The sequence below is a fragment of the Schistocerca nitens genome, chromosome 8 (assembly GCF_023898315.1).
Source record: "Schistocerca nitens isolate TAMUIC-IGC-003100 chromosome 8, iqSchNite1.1, whole genome shotgun sequence".
Classification (NCBI taxonomy): Eukaryota; Metazoa; Arthropoda; class Insecta; order Orthoptera; family Acrididae; genus Schistocerca; species Schistocerca nitens.
In genome coordinates this window covers 348,894,112-348,911,968 of record NC_064621.1, presented here as the reverse complement: position 1 = coordinate 348,911,968, position 17,857 = coordinate 348,894,112, and the positions used below count along the sequence as shown (strand labels likewise).

General features: G+C 44.8%; 1 protein-coding gene across 1 annotated transcript in view; it reads right to left on the bottom strand.

The window, feature by feature from the left end:
* LOC126199211 (uncharacterized) overlaps nt 1–17,857 on the bottom strand; it is a 253,999-nt gene that overhangs the window by 25,283 nt on the left and 210,859 nt on the right. The window contains exon 4 of the mRNA XM_049935990.1: nt 434–680. Within this exon, the coding sequence (XP_049791947.1) occupies nt 434–680 (247 nt within the window). The remainder of the gene's footprint in view (nt 1–433; nt 681–17,857) is intronic.

Sequence of the window (17,857 nt, the reverse complement as noted above, 5' to 3'; positions counted from 1 at the left end):
TTCAGCTTCAATGGAATTATGCGGTGCTTTTAACTAATCTATTGTACCCTGCATCCTGGATGATGATTAATAATCGAAACTGATATTGACTAATGAGACAAATGAACAGCTGATGGGTAAAATGCATTTTATAAAATACTTTTTTTTCTTTACAGCGTTGAAACTTCCTGGTACACTAAAACTGTGTGCTGGACTGGGACACGAATTTGGGACCTTTGTGTTTCGAGGGCAAGTGCGCTATCGACTGTGCTATTCAAGCACGACTCACGACCTGCCCTCATAGCTTAACTTACGGCAGTACATCTTGTCCTAAATTCCAAACTTCACCACCACCACCACCACCACCACCACCACCAGCGTGTTGTGAGGGCCTCTCTCTTGCCTTGCTACTTGGCGTATGATGTGCTACAGACTGCGGACGCACTCAGCTCACCTGGTTGACGTCGACGCCGGCCCTCAGACAGGGGCAGCCGCCACCGCCGCCTCCGGCGCCGCCCCCCAGCATGCCGGCAGTGGTGAGCGGCGCCCACAGCGGGCCGGCCACGTGGCTGCGGCGCTCGCGCTCCGGCGCCGGCGTCGCCCCCAGGCGTCGCTGCACCGCCTCGTGCATGGCGCGCACAGTCCCCACTTGCCGCCGAGCCTCGCCGCCGCCCCCGCCGCCCCAAACGTCGCCCTCGAACCTGCAAAGCGCGTAGTCCTTCTACATCTACTACATCTACATCCATACTCCGCAAGCCACCTGACGGTGTGTGGCGGAGGGTACCTTGAGTACCTCTATCGGTTCTCCCTTCTATTCCAGGCTCGTATTGTTCGTGGAAAGAAGGATTGCCCGTATGCTTCTGTGTGAGCTCTAATCTCTCTGATTTTATCCTCATGATCTCTTCGCGAGATATACGTAGGAGGGAGCAATATACTGCTTGACTCTTCGGTGAAGGTATGTTCTCGAAACTTTAACAAAAGCCCGTACCGAGCTACTGAGCGTCTCTCCTTCAGAGTCTTCCACTGGAGTTTATCTATCATTTCCGTAACGCTTACGCGATTGCCAAATGATCCGGTAACGAAGCGCGCTGCTCTCCGTTGGATCTTCTCTCTCTCTTCTATCAACCCTATCTGGTACGGATCCCACACTGCTGAGCAGTATTCAAGCAGTGGACGAACAAGCGTACTGTAACCTACTTCCTTTGTTTTCGGATTGCATTTCCTAAGGATTCTTCCGATGAATTCCATTTTAAATCACTCCTAATGGGTACTCCCAGATAATTTATGGAATTAACTGCTTCCAGTTGCTGACCTGCTATTTTCTAGCTAAATCGTAAGGGATCTATCTTTCTATGTGTTCGCAGCACATTACACTCGTCTACATAGAGATTCAATTGCCATTCCCTGCACCATGCGTTAATTCGCTGCAGATCCTCCTGCATTTCAGTACAATTTTCCATTGTTACAACCTCTCGATACACCACAGCATCATCTGCAAAAAGCCTCAGTGAACTTCCGATGTCATCAACAAGGTCATTTATGTATATTGTGAGTAGCAACGGTCCTATGACACTCCCCTGCGACGCACTTGAAATCACTCTTACTTCGGAAGACTTCTCTCCATTGAGCATGACATGCTGCGCTCTGTTATCTAGGAACTCTTCAATCCAATCACACAATTGGTCTGATAGTCTATATGCTCTTACTTTGTTCATTAAACGACTGTGGGGAACTGTATCGAACGCCTTGCTGAAGTCAAGAAACACGGCATCTACCTGTGAACCCGTGTCTATGGCCCTCTGAGTCTCGTGGACGAATAGCGCGAGCTGGGGTTCACACGACCGTCTTTTTCGAAACCTATGCTGATTCCTACAGAGTAGATTTCTAGTCTCCAGAAAAGTCATTATACTCGAACATATTACGTGTTCCAAAATTCTACAACTGATAGACGTTAGAGACATAGGTCTATAGTTCTGCACATCTGTTCGACGTCCCTTCTTGAAAACGGGGATGACCTGTGCCCTTTTCCAATCCTTTGGAACGCTACGCTCTTCTAGAGACCTACGATACACCGCAGCAAGAAGGGGGGCAAGTTCCTTGCCTGATGCGACTAAATACACTGACGGAAAAAAAATCACAGCACCAAGGAGTTGTGCGACATAAACGAAAGTTGGTAGGTTTGTTTCTACAGCTGAAGGATGATCAGTATTCAAATTTCGCGTCAATTGCATACGAGTGGTGTTAGTAGCGCCGCTATGAGGATGCAAATCAGGTTTGCTTTAAATACGCACTGTTACTGTTGTGAGCGTTAGTTATCTTTGCGATTGGACTTGGTGAATTATGTTAGTCAAAGACGCCATTATCAACACCTCACTGAGTTTGTACGAGGTCGTGTAATAGGGCTGCGACACTGCAGAAAGACTCGGCAGGGACGTAGCCACCGTACATAATTGCTGTCAGTGGTGGTCACGACGTTGTACTGTCGCAAGAAGACCGGGCTCCAGATGGCCACATGGCACTACCGACGGGGAAGACCATCGTGTTCAGCGTATGGCCCTGGAGCATTGTGCTGCGTCTGAAGCAGCAATTTGAGCAGCAGTTGGCACCACAGTGACACAACGAACTGTTGCACCGACCCAAAACCACCGCCATTTTCGACTTCAGTGGTGTCAAGGGAGAGCTCACTGGAGTGCCCAGGGGAAGTCTCTTGCGTTTTCTGATGAAAGCTGATTCTGCCTCTGTGCCAGTGATGGCCGTGTGTTGGTTAGGAGGAGGCTAGTGGAGGACCTGCATCCAATCTGTCTATGTACTAGACACACTGGACCTACACCTGGAGATATGGTCTAGGATGCGATTTCGTATGACAGCAGGAGCACTCTCGTGGTTATCCGACGCACCTTGACTGCAAGTTTGTATGTCAGTCTGTTGATTCGACGTGTTGAGCTGCCATTCATGAACAGCATTTCAGTTGGTGTTTTCCAACAGGATAACGCTCGCACACATATATGCTCTACAGAGTGTCGACATGTTGCCTCGGCCTGCTCAATCACCAGATCTGTATCCAATAGAGCACATATGGGACATCATCGGACGAGAACACCACAGCCATCCGCAAACAGCATTAATCGTCCCTATATTGACCGAGCAAGTGCAACAGGCATAGAACTTCATCCTACAATCTTCCATCCAGCAACTGTCAAACATAATGCATCCATTTCTGCATGCCTGTATTCAACATTCTGGCACCTACACCGGTTATCAATGTACCTGCATATGACATTTTCTATGGCTAATCTCACTCTTACAGTAACCTGTGATCTCGCAATGTCAATCACTTAAATATGTAACCTAGACAAATGTGTTCTCTAAACCGCCTTACTGTGCATTAATTACTCTTTAACGCTGCGATTTTTTGCGTCACTGTAGTTGTAATGTCAAAAATGTAATGTCAATAGTAGTTAGCAATAGTAGTACAGTACTGTTTGTGAAAATTGGAACACCATGAAGGAGGCATGTGATTAAAATGAAATTTATTTCACAGAACATTCTACGACAATAGACAAACGATAGAATTACAGTAGTTACAACTACACTCCTGGAAATTGAAATAAGAACACCGTGAATTCATTGTCCCAGGAAGGGGAAACTTTATTGACACATTCCTGGGGTCAGATACATCACATGATCACACTGACAGAACCACAGGCACATAGACACAGGCAACAGAGCATGCACAATGTCGGCACTAGTACAGTGTATATCCACCTTTCGCAGCAATGCAGGCTGCTATTCTCCCATGGAGACGATCGTAGAGATGCTGGATGTAGTCCTGTGGAACGGCTTGCCATGCCATTTCCACCTGGCGCCTCAGTTGGACCAGCGTTCGTGCTGGACGTGCAGACCGCGTGAGACGACGCTTCATCCAGTCCCAAACATGCTCAATGGGGGACAGATCCGGAGATCTTGCTGGCCAGGGTAGTTGACTTACACCTTCTAGAGCACGTTAGGTGGCACGGGATACATGCGGACGTGCATTGTCCTGTTGGAACAGCAAGTTCCCTTGCCGGTCTAGGAATGGTAGAACGATGGGTTCGATGACGGTTTGGATGTACTGTGCACTATTCAGTGTCCCCTCGACGATCACCAGTGGTGTACGGCCAGTGTAGGAGATCGCTCCCCACACCATGATGCCGGGTGTTGGCCCTGTGTGCCTCGGTCGTATGCAGTCCTGATTGTGGCGCTCACCTGCACGGCGCCAAACACGCATACGACCATCATTGGCACCAAGGCAGAAGCGACTCTCATCGCTGAAGACGACACGTCTCCATTCGTCCCTCCATTCACGCCTGTCGCGACACCACTGGAGGCGGGCTGCACGATGTTGGGGCGTGAGCGGAAGACGGCCTAACGGTGTGCGGGACCGTAGCCCAGCTTCATGGAGACGGTTGCGAATAGTCCTCGCCGATACCCCAGGAGCAACAGTGTCCCTAATTTGCTGGGAAGTGGCGGTGCGGTCCCCTACGGCACTGCGTAGGATCCTACGGTCTTGGCGTGCATCCGTGCGTCGCTGCGGTCCGGTCCCAGGTCGACGGGCACGTGCACCTTCCGCCGACCACTGGCGACAACATCGCTGTACTGTGGAGACCTCACGCCCCACGTGTTGAGCAATTCGGCGGTACGTCCACCCGGCCTCCCGCATGCCCACTATACGCCCTCGCTCAAAGTCCGTCAACTGCACATACGGTTCACGTCCACGCTGTCGCGGCATGCTACCAGTGTTAAAGACTGCGATGGAGCTCCGTATGCCACGGCAAACTGGCTGACACTGACGGCGGCGGTGCACAAATGCTGAGCAGCTAGCGCCATTCGACGGCCAACACCGCGGTTCCTGGTGTGTCCGCTGTGCCGTGCGTGTGATCATTGCTTGTACAGCCCTCTCGCAGTGTCCGGAGCAAGTATGGTGGGTCTGACACACCGGTGTCAATGTGTTCTTTTTTCCATTTCCAGGAGTGTATTTGCAAGCGTCCATTTTGGGCTGTAGTTATCGTATGGCAGCGAAACTAGTTATATTCTAATGCGTTCATGCGAAAACAATATACGGCGGGAAAAATTAGTTCCATTTTTTGCCGCCAGGTGTAAATTTAGCGCTTTGAATATGCGGAATACGTATAGAAATGTTCGAAAAATGGCTCCAAGCACTATGGGACTTAACATCTGAGGTCATCAGTCCCCTGGACTTAGAACTACTTAAACCCAACTAACCTAATGACATCACACACATCCATGCCAAAGGCAGGATTCGAACTTACGACCGTAGCAGCAGCGCGGTTCCTGACTGAAGCGCCTAGAACCGCTCGGCCACAACTGCCGGCTATAGAAATGTATCCATATGTAATGGATTAGGAACGGGACGTGGGCAGAAAAGGCCAAACAAGTGAGAAAGGCATAATGTTGATTTTATTGTTAACCGCCGATTACACAGTTTGTTCAATATTAGCACTGGAGACGTCGGCGAGATGCTGCATCTGTAAAACAAGGTGATTAACATTTGCTCGCAGCAGTTCTGGTGGGACATCAGCAACGAGTTACTAGCCTTAAGATCAAGCAGAGACCAAACGTGTCCCCGGTAAATGCATTCTTAGATAGCCCCCTGAGCCAAAATTCATATGGATTCAGATCAGGTGATCTTCCAGGCCATGAATTGGAAAACATATGGAGATAACATGTTCGTGGAAGATTGTATTAAGCAAATGTTTCACAGGGCGACCGACATGAGCCGTTGCGTCATCATGCATGGAAACTGGGGTTGCTTCACAGTTCCGCTCTTCCATATTAGGAATCATGTGCTGTACTAGGATGTCTAGATAACTGGCAGACTATACGGTACATGTGATAGGCCATCTGGGTGTATTTACTTCAAAGAAGAACGGACTGAGAATAAACACCTTCCGTTGTGACCGAGCGGTTCTAGGCGCTTCAGTCCGGAACCGCGCTGCTGCTGCGATCGCAGGTTCGCATCCTGCCTCGGGCATGGATGTGTGTGATGTCCTTAGGTTAAAGTAGTTCTAAGTCTAGGGGACTGATGACCTCAGATGTTAAGTCCTATAGTGCTTAGAACCATATAAACTTCTTTTTTTTTTTTTTAATAATAAACATACTTGTGAATCCACATCGTACAGTCTGATAATGTGTGTACAATGGCTCTTCGTGCGCAACTCGTAGTTTAATAGTACCACAAATTCGCAGTTCTGTGTTTCACTGCGTCCTGTAGTGTAAAATGTGCCTCATCCCTCCATAGAATATTGCCCAGCCACATGTCATCAACTTCGATCCGTGCCAGAAACCGAAGGACAATTTAAAATGTTGTTTCGGTTCGTGAGGTTTCAGTTGCTGCACCACATTGATTTTGTCGGGGTACCAGTATAAAACAGATCGCAAAACCTTCCATACAGTTGACCATGGGACGGACGTTTCTTTTGGCACTGCTCGAGCATTAGCACTACAAAGGGCACGTGCTACATGGTCAATTACAGCAACAGCAGCCTCGCCAATAACTTCCACCGTAATACAATGCCTTCCTCTTCCAGGTGCTACACCAAGCTCATCTGTGTTTCGAATTTCATCAACATCTTCTTCAAATAATTTAATGACATCGGGCCTCTCTTCCGACCTCCAGTCGGCAATACTCTGTCATTGAAGAACTGTAATTGCTGACGTTCCCATAAAAAAGTTTCTGCAATGTTCGCAGGAGAGATTCTGTAACGTTTGGAAGGTAGGAGACGAGGTACTGGCAGCTGTGAGGACGGGGCGTGAGTCGTGCTTGGGTAGCTCAGTTGGTAGAGCACTTGCCCGAGAAAGGCAAAGGTCCCGAGTTCGAGTCTCGGTCCGGTACACAGTTTTAAATTGGCAGGAAGTTTCGTATCAGCGCACACTCCGCTGCAGAGTGAAAATCTCATTCTGGAAACATCCCCCAGGCTGTGGCTAAGCTATGTCTCCGCAATATCCTTTCTTTCAGGAGTGCTAGTTCTGCAGGGTTCGCAGGAGAGCTTCTGTAAAGTTTGGAAGGTACGAGACGAGGTACTGGCAGCTGTGAGGACGGGGTGTGTGTCGTGCTTGGATAGTGGGGTTCACGTGTTCCAGGTCGTCTGTGGGATTGGTGAACTCCGTTCTACGGTAGCCGACGCAACGGCATGTGCGCCACTGGTCCAGCCGTCAACAGACAGCGTTGAACCATCCATACAGACATGTCCACGCCTGTTGCAGTACTCCAACGTCGAAGCAACACTGTGTAACGTTTCTTTTATAGCGTAAATAAATTTGAGCCCCTAAATTAAAATAATTTATGTAAACCTATGTAAGAATCACTGTACTTTTGTATTAATTCCGCGGATTGTCTTTAAATAGTGTTATAGTGTAAAATTGTAATGAATTCTTAAATCTGAGAGTATACAGATGATAAAATTAGCGAAAGAGAGCAATTGTATTTTTTAATTAGCAAATAATGCATCAGACGCAGCACAAGCGGCGTCAACAATCAAATTTTATGCGATCAGTCCCGCCGGAAAGGAGTGCAGCGAAGTGTCTCGAACATTTTCCCACGCAAGAGGCTTCCAGGACAGGAAGAGACTGAGGAAAAATGACAGTAAAGTAGCCTTCAGTTGTCTACTTGTATATAAACATGAGCGACGTCTCTCTCGCTCTCTCTCTCTCTCTCTCTCTCTCTCTCTCTCTCTCTGTGCCCCCTGAGGCCCGCTCTCTATTCATGTCTTCGCTCTAGTCAATGGATCTCTCTTAATGATCGTTGTCTCGAATGATTTTGTAACAGGCAGTTGTAATTGGAAGATATTTTCAAGTTATCTATGTAATGGCTCTGAGTACCATGTGACTCAACATCTGAGGTCGTCAGTCCCCTAGACTTAGAACTACGTAAACCTAACTAACGTAAGGACATCACACACACCCATGCCCGAGGCAGGATTCGAACCTGCGACCGTAGGTGCAGCGCGGTTCCGGACTGAAGCGCCTAGAACCGCTCGCCCGCAGCGGCCGGCTATCTATGTAAATGAATAATTGTTACTGTTTATCAACGTTTAATTTCAACAACATTAATTTTGCGTGCCAACGTTTCCGTGTTTCAGCTAGGAGAATTGCAAGACTGACGATATATCGTTTGCTGGTCGGTGTCAAACATAATTGATGTTCGAATTGGTAACAGCCAGTCGTGAGACCCTGAGGTCTGTTAAGCCGATCTGTAAATGCAGTTTCCGGGCAGCACTTCTGTGCATAACGCATAATATTAATTATAGGCATACAGCCAACAAACGATGTGCGCGGTCAGTCAATTCCACGGTATCAAAGCATGTTAGGCTATATCTTGAATTATTAATTTTGTCTCTCTTAGCGATAAATTTATCTGTGCCGTGTGATAATTTTAACTTTATAATTTTCTTTTCTTTTTATTACTTGACTGTTTCCTTTAATTAACGGCACTCCACTTAATTTCCTCTTATCAGAATTTATTTTTCAATTACCACTAAAGAGCGCCACACAAATAGGGAAAATTTTCTTTTTAAAATAATAATTCAACTGGACGAATCTGTTCTGCTGGTTAGGACCATGCATGGTTCCACACAAGCATCAATGTTGTAGCACTGTGCCCTTTACAAGCCGCATATCAACGAACGACAAACCGTTTCCTGGAAATAAACCATTCTGCCCTGTTCGAACTGATTGACATGTTGATATTACCTCTTTGATGTGGACGAGACATAATTGCGATTGTTTGAACGTTCCCACTTCCTTTGAGGGTCTGCACCGACTGATGGTGGTGGTTAGTGTTTAACGTCCCGTCGACGACGAGGTCATTAGAGACGGAGCGCAAGCTCGGGTTAGGGAAGGATTGGGAAGGAAATCGGCCGTGCCCTTTCAAAGGAACCATCCCGGCATTTGCCTCAAACGATTTAGGGAAATCACGGAAAACCTAAATCAGGATGGCCGGAGACGGGATTGAACCGTCGTCCTCCCGAATGCGAGTCCAGTGTGCTAACCACTGCGCCACCTCGCTCGGTGCTCTGCGCCGACTGAGTCTGCCGCAATATTGACATGTATCTTAATCACTTGTTATGTTTTCCACTATTCTGTACAGCCTCCGTTTTGAAGTTATTAAGATCAGGTCTTCCGGGTATTGCAATTTCGCAGATATCCATAGTGGATATTAATTAATTAATTAAAACTACATAATTCTGCGCCAGTCTCAAAGTTTTCACTCCTTACACTCACACTCACTACGTCTCGAAAGTTAAACGTCATCTTCAGGTGGAACGCACCTTTTACCATTGCTGTTCTTAGTGGAAAGCATTGTGTGAGGACCCTATGCTCTCACACGTCGTATGATTTACAATTTTTAGATATTTTTAAACTCAGTCTTCGTTTGATCGCGTATTGAGTATCGATAGTCAGGTAGCAAGGTCTGGTTAAGCTGTATCCAGCAGTAAAAAGTAATCTTTCCCCCACGATAATGTTTTCAGAATTGTCGCTGATGTCACGATGCGCACATATTTGGTGTAGTATTTGAATCAGCAACAGTTGGTCGGCAGTGTTCTTGAGATGCAGACACTTTTGGGTGTATGTGTGGAATCTTGTGGGACCCTAAGCTCAGACACTACTCAACCTAAATTATCCTAAGGACAAACACACACACCCATGCCCGAGGGAGGACTCGAACCTCCGCCGGGACCAGCAGCACGGTCCATGACTGCAGCACCTTAGACGCTTTTAGGTGAAATTCATTATGTTTTGTAGCATATGGGAGTTCTCGAAATCGGAGTGTAACTTGAACTTCTTGCTGGAGAAGTGAAGATTTCAGTAATAAACAATGTATACTGTGATCTGTCATTACATTAATTGTTGTCAATTAAAAACTTTATGTCACTTATGTTAATGTGCTATTGAAGGGACAATATGATTGGCAGACTGGAGAAATGGATGTGGAGAGGAGTAATGTAGCGCTGTAGGTAATACCATTGTGGCACTGTTACAATTGGATACAGTCTGCTAGGAGAAATTGCTACTGCTTGCCATTAAGAACAGTTATATAAATGATGCTTTCTATTTGGTGATGATGATTAATCATCAAACACATAGTGGATGGAGCAAAAACTTGGTAGGTGACACAGATCTTGGACAAGTTATGGTACTAAAGTTAAAAAAATTTGATATTCAACGTGTAGGTAGCATAATTAATCGTGAAAACCGTTGTGTTGAAACACGTAGTCCACCAGCATAGCATGCAAATTTCGCAGGTTGCCGAAGCGCCAGTTTGTAGGCGATGTCTCTTCCAGAACCGCACAGCAATGTCTCTGGTGAACAACAACAACAACAACAGGTTGTTTGCCTAGGCAGCTCCGACAGTCACCACCACAAAAGGTGGCAGTGCTAATGTCACCACTAAGAGCTGCGGCGAACAAGGCTCTACTTGCTTCCGCTGTGCCATGTGCCAGCAAGCAGTCTGCGCCATATCCATCTGCCCACGCAGTACTTTGACCACCACAGGGCTGCAGCAAGCCAATGAGAGCCACCGCCTCAATCACGACACACCTTCTCCACGACAAAGAGCAGCCTTCAGTCAGTAATAAGCCTTTGCCTCTACAACTTGGAACTTGGGCTCTTTGGATTCAGATGCAAAGGCTTGGTACCCGTCTGTTGACCGAACTTAGTGTTTGTGATTAACGGACAGCCATTCCCTTGTAGTCCGTCTGTACTTCGAATTTGTTCTAATTTCACCCAACGGTGACCTTGGGCTGCACCGAATGTATAACTTCCAACTTCGACAGTTTGCTATAAACTCGGTGGACGGTTCATACACTTTCAAATATTTATGATATTTATTCAGACAGTTGATAACACCAGTGGATTTTATGTGGACTCAGACTTTTATGTTTGCTAAAATAAAGTTGATATAGTCTCATGTATACCAGGGAATTCTGTTTTGCTGCCTAGCGAGGTGGCGCAGTGGTTAACACACTGGACTCGCATACGGCAGGGCGACGGTTCAAACTCGGGTCCGGCCATCCTGATGATTAGGTTTTTCCGGAATTTCCCTAAATCGTTTCAGGCAAATGCCGGGATGGTTCCTTTGAAAGGGGACGGTCCACTTTTCTTCCCATCCTTCCCCAATCCGATGAGACCGATGACCTCGCTGTTTGGTTCCCTCCCCCAAACCAACTGTTTTGCTTGTGCAGACCATGCAAGGTCACTACAGTCATTGGCAACAAGGTGTGCAGTACAGCAGTTGCAAATATCGTATCGTTTTCCCGTACAGAATGTGATTTAAGGACAGTTTTCGACAAGTCTTCGTATCGCTTAACTTACGTTCTAATATTGTCTCCTCCTTTCAGTATGGCCCTAGTCAATACAAACTTGATCACTCAAGTGCTCTTGTTATTGCAAAAAATACAGCAAACGGAAGAACTACTAATGGAGAAGATGGCAGGTATCGTGACGCCACCAGAAGCATACAACCGACATTCACGGATCGACTCCATAGTGAAAGGGTCCCGGTCAACAGTGCCTCCGTTTCCTGCTTTTAATAGGAAGGTGGAACTTTGGGACAGTTACATCGCACACCTGGAACAGCATTTCAGAGCACATGGAATCTAATGTGATACCCAGCAATGGGCCTATTTATTAGCCTATTCCGATGCCGAATTTTATAGATCCATTCAACAGTCGGATACAGAGGTCGAACACCATGTCATATCACATGATCAACTTAAAACGAAATTAACGAAGTATTTTGATTCCCAGATATATGTGGCTGCTTCCCGACAGAATTCTTTAGTTATTACAAAAAATATGGCCAAACATACCGAGAATGGATAGTGGAGTTATAGGATCTTTCACGGGACTGTCGGTCCAGTATAAATGTAATCAATTTTATGCCAACTTCTTGATAGAGAAATAACCTTTGTACATTCATCAGACTAGGGGTTTAGTAATGATTTGGTGAAACACAAGACCCCTCATTGTAAGCTTGCCTTCCGCTCATTCGAGCGTTTGAACAGGCAATGCGACCCACAGTGGCCCTACATGACTCGTGAGGAAATTGGATAATTTCTTTTTTTATTTCATCCATCTCAGATGCATTGATATAAAGTTCAGCTGTAGTGGTTACTGGTTTCGGGCCGACACATCCATTTTCAAACCACACACCCAGCTATTGACTGTATTATTTACACAATATTGTGTCAAAAAAATATACAGTGGGCACCAAGTATCCTCACTGAATTTCGCCTGTGCGCCCGTTGCTACTGACAACTAGTTTGGTTTTGTCAGACGGTCAGTCAGGTGAGTGGTTCGAAAATGGGTGCGTCATCCCGAAACCAGTAACCACTGCAGCTGTATATTATATCAATGCGACTGAGACGGACGAAATAAAAAAAAAAAAATCCAGTTTCCTCAGTATTGAAGAGTTGCGGATCTACTGTCCCGTGGGAGCCTTGAATAAGCTGCAGGACTAATCCCAGGTGTCTAACCGATCAGCCGTGCAGGCAAAGGACCTGCCCGCGACGTTCAGCAAGCACAGATTCTCAGGATACAACTACTCAAATCCCAGAGATCTGATAAGTCTTCGAACGAAAGACTCCAAAAACGAATTCATGCAATCCAGATATTGATGGCCCAACTTATGCAAGTATTGATATATCTGATTGTCTATACATGAGGTGCATAGGGGACTGAAGATGGCACTAATAAGATGCCGAAATTGGCTGTCTAAATAAAACAACTTCTCACGAATTACGGCTATTTGGCGATTTTCCTTGGTAAATATTTGACCAGCTGCTGTGCTGTATCCACAATGGACCAACAGAGACTATAATTCGGTGCTCGCGTTCTTCAGTCTCAACAACAGTAGTATTTTACCTTCAAGATGACTTCACAGAGAAAAATTCAGAAGACTGATATCAGTTTATCTTGCAGAGGGCCCTGCTCGACTTACCATTTTAGACCAGATTGATGTGTTACATGTCTCACTTCAGGCATTTACCACATTCGCCAGCAATGGGCCACGGGTGAAATTTGAGCACATTTAAATGGGACTTCATGGAAAAGTTTACATTTCGAATATATTAGTACTGACTAGGACAATACTTCATACTGGACTCAGTGGCAGCTCGTAACCACACACTCACAGTTATCTCTTAAATGGCTCATTTGCAGACCCATATTTACTGGAAAGCTACTGCTTCAGCTATCAGATACTTTCTGTAACTTGCGTTGGTGAGTGGAGGAAATTATATATGTAAAAGAGCCCTGTATCTGACATGTTAATTAGTCATTCTCCAGAATAATGAATTGAGAACCCAGTGACTACCAAATTACACAACAATGACAATTACTTCGATTATTCAGATAAAGTTATTCTTAACACAACTGACAAACAATGACAATATTATGGTAAAAAAAAAAAAATCGCTGGTGCGTCTGACCCTGAGCTTTGGCTCTTTCGAGCACTTGCCGGTAAAGTGCTTCTTTAGAACACGCTAGTTCCCTTCCCTGTGTGTTCTACCATTTAACACACAAAAAAGTCATCTCACTCACTCTCTCTCTCTCTCTCTCCATTTCTCCCTGTGACCAATGAGGTGGGTCCTCGTCAGCAGGGTTGAGGTTCTCTGTCAACCTCTAGTTTATTTATGTTAGTCAGTCCCCGTGATTCTTATGGTGTATAAACATTTGGTTTTCGTGAAGTCAAACGTCCTGCGGCACCCCACGCTTACGAATGCCAAAAACTATGGGTCCCATTCTATTTTCGAGATGTTTGTCTGTGGGATCCAGTGTTTTCTGAAGAAAAAATCAACTTTCATTGGTGGCCTGCGAGCCTCTCTCCCAGCATGTCCTCCCGTGAAACGACTCCAAGAATGGGCAGCCTACTTTACTCCTCTGGCAGGCTGGGTGCTGCTGCACTGCCCCAAATTTACATTGAAAAAAAATGTTCAAATGTTTGTGAAATCTTATGGGACTTAACTGCTAAGGTCATCAGTCCCTAAGCTTACACACTACTTAACCTAAATTATCCTAAGGACAAACACACACACCCATGCCCGTGGGAGGACTCGAACCTCCGCCGAGACCAGCCGCACAGTCAATGACTGCAGCGCCTTTGACCGCTCGGCTAATCCAGGGCGGCAAATTTACTTTCAATTTCCTCTAATTTTACAAGGAATGCAAATACGAATAAAAGAGCAAATTAAGAGTAATGTTACATTAGAGACCGATGACCTCAGCAGTTTGGTCTCGTAGGAACTTCCCACAAATTTCCAATTTCTAATGGGCCCTTCATTATGGTTTTACATACGTTACGGGACTGTTTCCAAAAAAGTGGTTGCATATCGTTTCATCCATTTCACTATTAATTGAAATATAGCTTGTATACAGGCATTTACATATTTGCAGGTCCAGTTTGATAAGGAGCGAATAGGATCTGGCCTTATTGTAGGAACTATTCCAGTATTTTCCGAAGTAATTTAAGGAAACCATGGAAAACTTAAACCAGAGTGGCTAGATGACGATTACAGTCGCCATCCTGCCCAAAATAAAGCATGCCTGTCTCATCTACATCTGTACTCCGGAACCGCATTAAGATGTACGGCGGAGGGTTTGCTGTTTAAAATAGCGCAAACCATTTCGGTTCATTCTTAGTGTGCGATACTGTCTTTCTCATACATTCTTGCAAACAGGTTATTTCATACGCAAAAACTTAGTGCTACATTGTCCATTCACTTCTCAACACCAGTTACTGTTCACTCTATATACATCTCAATTCACAATGAAAAAATCGGAGCCTCCTTGTTCATTGTTTCCTGAACATCAATCATTGCATTTGTTACACGCGCGCTCTCGGCTGGAAAAGGAACCGTGACGAGGCTCATATGGTGTTCTGATTTTGTACACCAGAATTTCCATTTGATTGCTAAAAAATTAAGTCGGCATCCCTTCATGAATGAGGTGTTAAGCTGAGAGGGAGGACAAGCTGTTAGTGTTACCACTTCAGAGTGTTACTGTAAGGTCTTCGAGAAAATAAAAACAACAGTAGATTGCGGAAGTGTGTAGTGAAATTATTAATTATTCGTGTTAGATTTTTTTACCAAACCTGCAGTCCGTGTTACCTAAGAACTTTTTCACTGTATAGACAGATTTCTTTTACAGGTATTATTTAACATCCTTTTTAAATATCTTTGTTTAGGAACATCATTACCATTTTAGGCAATTTATTATACAATATTATTCCTTGGTAGAACATACTTTTTGCCGGCCGCGGTGGTCTAGCTGTTCTAGGCGCGCAGTCCGGAACCGCGCGACTGCTGCGGTCGCAGGTTAGAATCCTGCCTCGGGCATGGATGTGTGTGATGTCCTTAGGTTAGTTAGGTTTAAGTAGTTCTAAGTTCTAGGGGACTGATGACCACAGATGTTAAGTCCCATAGTGCTCAGAGCCATTTGAACCATTTTTTTTGAACATACTTTTTTGAATTTCGAATAAAACAACAAGTTTACTATTACAAGTCATTGTTTATTTATTTGCACAACGCATTTAAAGCTTTAAACCTCCATCATCAGGTGGAATTTTTGTGTACTAATATAACGTGTGTGTTGTGTTACGATTTTGGGGTAACTTGTGGCCCTGTCTGGTAGATAAAGAAAACGCTCTTTCTGTACATGGCTCTGTGGAGGTCTTTGACTGAAAACTGAACATGACTGCATACGTGAAAATGAAGCAACAAAAATATAATATCTAAAGTTGTCATAGGTTCCTTTCTTTGTCGTAATACGTCACTTACAAAATGTCACAATTTGTTAACAGAGATGGTGTCTAGACAATGAATAGATGAACAGATTTAATCGAGTAAATACATCACGTGGTAGACATAATTATTACACAAAATGTTTTCAACATATTACCTAATTACACAAATGAGTACAAAGTTTCAACTATATATTTAACAGAAAAAGGACTTGCGGATAACTTGAAATATTTACTCTAACGTATCAGCTGTATGTTCTTTGCACCTAGCAATTTCTAGATACAATCTTAGTTTACAAAATGTGACATTTTGTAAGTGATGATTACGACGGAGAAAGGAAACGGTGACCACTGGAGGTATTCTATTTTAATTGTTGCATTTTCACATTTACATTTACGTTCAGGTTGTAGCCATAGACCTCCATAGAGCCAAGTTCTGAAATAGTGTTTTCTTTCTCTGCTGTACAGTTCCACAGGTTACCTCAAAGTCTTAACACAACACATATGTCATATCAATACACACAAATTCCACGTGATGATGGAGGTTCTAATCATTGAAACGGGTTGTGGAAATAAATAAACAGTGACTGGAAACAGTAAATTTGTTGTTCCATTCATTATCAAAAACAGTCACGATAAAGCTAACCTAAAATGTTCTCATTTAAATGTTTTGAATTTTATGTTTCTTCTTTATTCATAAATGTTACTTCAATGTAGATCTTGTTCCTTGGGCACGACGGAGCTGTTTGTACACCTTCGTTAACAGTCAAGGTTATTTTTACGTGCGCAGCTGGTAGTAAATGTACTTACATGGTGCAGTTGAAAGCTGCTTGCTTTGACCTGATCTTTACAGTGAGGCCCAATTACTATTTTTGGTTGTTGTACTCATGTGTACTTTCCTGCTGTTTGAAAATTGTATCATACTTTGTGAGTTTGTTCCCCAGACAAAGATTCCACGGCTGAGAATCGAACGTACGTGTGAATGGTATGTAATTAAAGGAACTGGTTGTTACACACTGATGACAGAGCTATTTAGGGCGTAACATGCTGATGATATTCTGTTTGCAAGTATCTTTGTGTGTTCACACCACTTCGATTGTGAATCAGCTTTTAATTTCTAGAAAATTCATGTCTGTCAGGCAATCTACAGAGGCATCTAATTTTCCCTGACCAAAATAACGGAACGTGAGTTATAGCTCACTAATTTAATAAAACTATACTTACACGCCACAAGCATCTGAATGTGAACAAATGGCACTCTGGAACACACCGTCTTGAGCGTGCCAAGAGGCAAGACTAGGAATGGATTTTATAATAATACAGTGTGCAGCGAAACAAGGAATGAGGATCTGTAGCACAGGCTGAAAATACTGACAGGCGAAAATCAGACAACGAACTGCGGGCCTGTCTAAAGGAGCCAGAGCGGAAGAAGTCACGCGTCATGAAAACGAGGCACACCAAGATGGAACAATCAGCCGCAGCGTCCTTAGGAAGCAGCGAGGAGATGGGGCTCGGAGAGAACCGGAAGGACATCCTGAGACCCTGACAGCCATCCCACTATCAGTCTCCGCGGTCCTGTAAGTGCAAAGACTAACGAAGCTGCCATGGCAGCACAGTCCCTGAGCTACGCCTCAGCACGTCAGAGGTTAGCAATCCGTAACAAATGAAGAAAAAAAAAAAAACAGTTCTGCATGTAGCTTCCAGCACAGTAGTGTCATGTAGTGTAGTGGTCTGTAACCTGTTGTTGTTGTTGTGGTCCTCAGTCCTGAGACTGGTTTGATGCAGCTCTCCATGCTACTCTATCCTGTGCAAGATTCTTCATCTCCCAGTACCTACTGCAACCTACATCCTTCTGAATCTGCTTAGTATATTGATCTCTTGGTCTCCCTCTACGATTTTTACCCTCCACGCTGCCCTCCAATGCTAAATTTGTGATCCCTTGATGCCTCAAAACGTGTCCTACCAACCGATCCCTTCTTCTAGTCAAGTTGTGCCACAAACTTCTCTTCTCCCCAATCCTATTCGATTCCTCCTCATTAGTTAAGTGATCTACCCACCTTATCTTCAGCATTCTTCTGTAGC